Consider the following 2,695-nt stretch of genomic DNA (forward strand, 5'->3'; position numbering starts at 1 on the left):
CACCCTGAGCCAGAAGAAAAAGGCTGGCAGGGCCATCAGGAGGCATCAAGGATGTTTGTCCCTGGCCAAATGGCGCCCGATGGCTGGTGGTTTGGGATGCCGATGTGACAGGCTGCCTTCTCCGCTGCAGGCCCGACGTGTGCCGACGAGAGGAATCCCTGCGACCCTACGCCCTGCCACATCTCTGCCACCTGCCTGGTGCTGCCGGAGGGAGGTGCCTTGTGCGCCTGTCCCATGGGCCGGGAAGGAGACTTCTGCGAGCTAGGTGGGACGGGAGCTGGCAGAGGAGCGGGTCTGGGGAAGGGGGTGGAACTGAAGGTGCTGATTTCCCCAGCCTGGGTGGCCAGGAGGCCTTGCTTGCTGTGGTTCTGGGGCACTGGCTGAAGCTGCTCTGCCTCCTCTTCCTCACCCTTCCCTCGTTTGTGCCCAGTGACAGAGCAGGACCACACCATGCCCTTCCTCCCGGAGTTCAATGGCTTCTCCTACCTGGAGCTGAACGGGCTGCAGACCTTCGTTCCTGACCTGCAGTAAGTGCCAGGGACCGGGAGAGGCGAGCGCATCGCCTGCGTGGCTGATTTGGGGGAGAGAGCCTGGGCTCCGAGCCTCGCCTGCCGCACACTGGCTCTCCCTAGAGATCTTCCCTTTCATCAGGTTTTGGAGGTTTTGGTCAGGGGGACTGGCATGGCCAGAATCCCCGCAGCCAGACTGAGCCAACAAGGCTCCTCAGGCAGGGGCTTGGCGTTGCGTTGGGCTGGATAAACAGGCACCACGGAGCGGCACCCTGAAGGTGGCAGACCTACCCCTGACCTGGCAGGGGTGCCTTACGGGGTGGCATCTCTCTGCCCTACCTGTGGTCCCAAGCAGGCAGAGGGTTTCGAAGGGCTCGGCACCCGGGGGCGGAGGAAGAAGAGCGTGTGGGCAGCTGGATCAGAGGGTATCCGTAATCCTTCTCTCCTCAGGGACAAAATGTCCATGGAAGTTGTGTTCCTGGCCAAGAACCCCAGCGGCATGATCTTCTACAACGGGCAGAAGACAGACGGCAAGGGGGACTTTGTCTCTCTGGCCTTACACGATGGCTACCTGGAGTACCGATATGACCTGGGCAAGGGGGCGGCCGTGCTCAGGTAAGAGGGACAGTGGTGGCTTTTGGTGGCTATCACTGGCCTTGAGCTCCCCTCCCCAGAAAACTGTAAGGAAGCAGGGGGATGCAGGCTTCGTACCAGCCTCAGCTGTTTGCAGGAATGGCTCTTGGTTGGCTCTCCCTCCGCTCCTGGCTTCTGCCTCTTTTTTTTTTTGTGCCTCAGCCTATGCCGGGGTGGCTGCGAGCTGGGGCAGCCCAAGCTGGTCAAGCTGCGGTGGCCTGGGCAGCCCAAGCTGGTCAAGCTGCGGTGGCCTGGGCAGCCCAAGCTGGTCAAGCTGTGGTGGCCTGGGCAGCCCAAGCTCGTCAAGCTGTGGTGGCCTGGGCAGCCCAAGCTGGCCAGGGGAGGAGGTCTCCAGCTCTATGTCTGCAAAAAGGTCTCCAGCTCTATGTCTGCAGGCGGGGATGGCAGAACTCTCACCCACGGGTCTCCTCCTCCCTTCTCACCACTAGGAGCAAAGAGCCGGTTCCCCTCAACACCTGGATAAGTGTCTTGTTGGAGAGGAATGGGCGCAAAGGGGTAATGAGGATCAACAACGGCGAGAGGGTGATGGGAGAGTCACCGGTAAGTTGATGGGCCAGGGAGAGAGCTCTCTGGGCTTCCAGCCCTGCTCCTCTCATGTGTGAAATGAGCTGAGAAGTTCCCAGATGCGTGGGCTTTTAATCCCTGTGGCTTTCAGGGTGGAGGAGGAGTGGGCAAGACCTGGGGAGCAAAGGATGCTGCAGGGCAGAGCTTGCCTGCCCCCCGTAGCTGCCTTGCAGCCTGGCTCTGGTGCTGGCAGCAACCGCCCCCCTCTTCCAGCTCTTCCTCCCTCCTTGTCCCCCCGCCACAGAGCTGCAGCGCCTTTGCCAGCGACGCGCACGCCCCGATTCTCGGGGGCCTGGATTTCAGGGATGTGCTTGACCGAGCCCCCCTCACACACGTGCACGCACCCACCCACGGCAACCCCCTTTTTTTTTTGCAGGTCCTCGAGGGTCCCTGTAACTGGGGCAGGTAGGCCAGGCACCTTTGCCAGTGAGGGCAGTGGCTGCCTGTGCTGCCACCGTGTTGGGCTCCCCCCTGTGGGTTTCATCCTGCGCCCGTGATGCTGGGCTCGAGCCCTCTGCAGCGCTGGCTGTGCAGGGAGCCCAGCCAGGGGGACATCACAGGGTCGTACCAGCCCCGCTGCGTTGCTGGGATGAAGCCGTTTGGTGCCTTCTCGGCCCAGTTCCCAAGCTGGCAGTTCACCTCTCCGACTTCTCCCCTGTTCTGCCCAGGGAGGTGGTCGAGTCCCCATCCCTGGAGGGATTTAAAAGAAGGATGGATGAGGTGCTTAGGGCCAGGGTTTAGCGGTGGGATGGCAGGGTTAGGTTAGCGGTTGGACTTGATGATCTATGGACTATGATTCTGTCCCCTCTGCGCTTCTGTCTCCATATGAACAGTGGTTCCCCGGGGTTCCAGGGCAGTGCTGCTGGCCTGCCTCCCGTCCGCCTTGCCAGCGGGGAGGCTGCTAATGCAGGAAAAGCCCCAGCTGCTGCTGAACTCGTCCTTAAGCTCCACGTAGAAGTGCAGCATTC

General features: G+C 61.6%; 1 protein-coding gene across 1 annotated transcript in view; it reads left to right on the forward strand.

Moving 5' to 3' along the window:
• Positions 1 to 2,695, forward strand: part of AGRN (agrin) — a 162,893-nt gene that overhangs the window by 147,335 nt on the left and 12,863 nt on the right. The window contains exons 27-30 of the mRNA XM_009646786.2: positions 131 to 265; positions 431 to 524; positions 960 to 1,124; positions 1,592 to 1,703. Coding sequence (XP_009645081.1) covers positions 131 to 265; positions 431 to 524; positions 960 to 1,124; positions 1,592 to 1,703 — 506 coding nt within the window. The remainder of the gene's footprint in view (positions 1 to 130; positions 266 to 430; positions 525 to 959; positions 1,125 to 1,591; positions 1,704 to 2,695) is intronic.

Source organism: Egretta garzetta, unplaced genomic scaffold (genome assembly GCF_000687185.1).
Source record: "Egretta garzetta isolate BGI_Z169 unplaced genomic scaffold, ASM68718v1 scaffold29, whole genome shotgun sequence".
Taxonomy (NCBI): domain Eukaryota; kingdom Metazoa; phylum Chordata; class Aves; order Pelecaniformes; family Ardeidae; genus Egretta; species Egretta garzetta.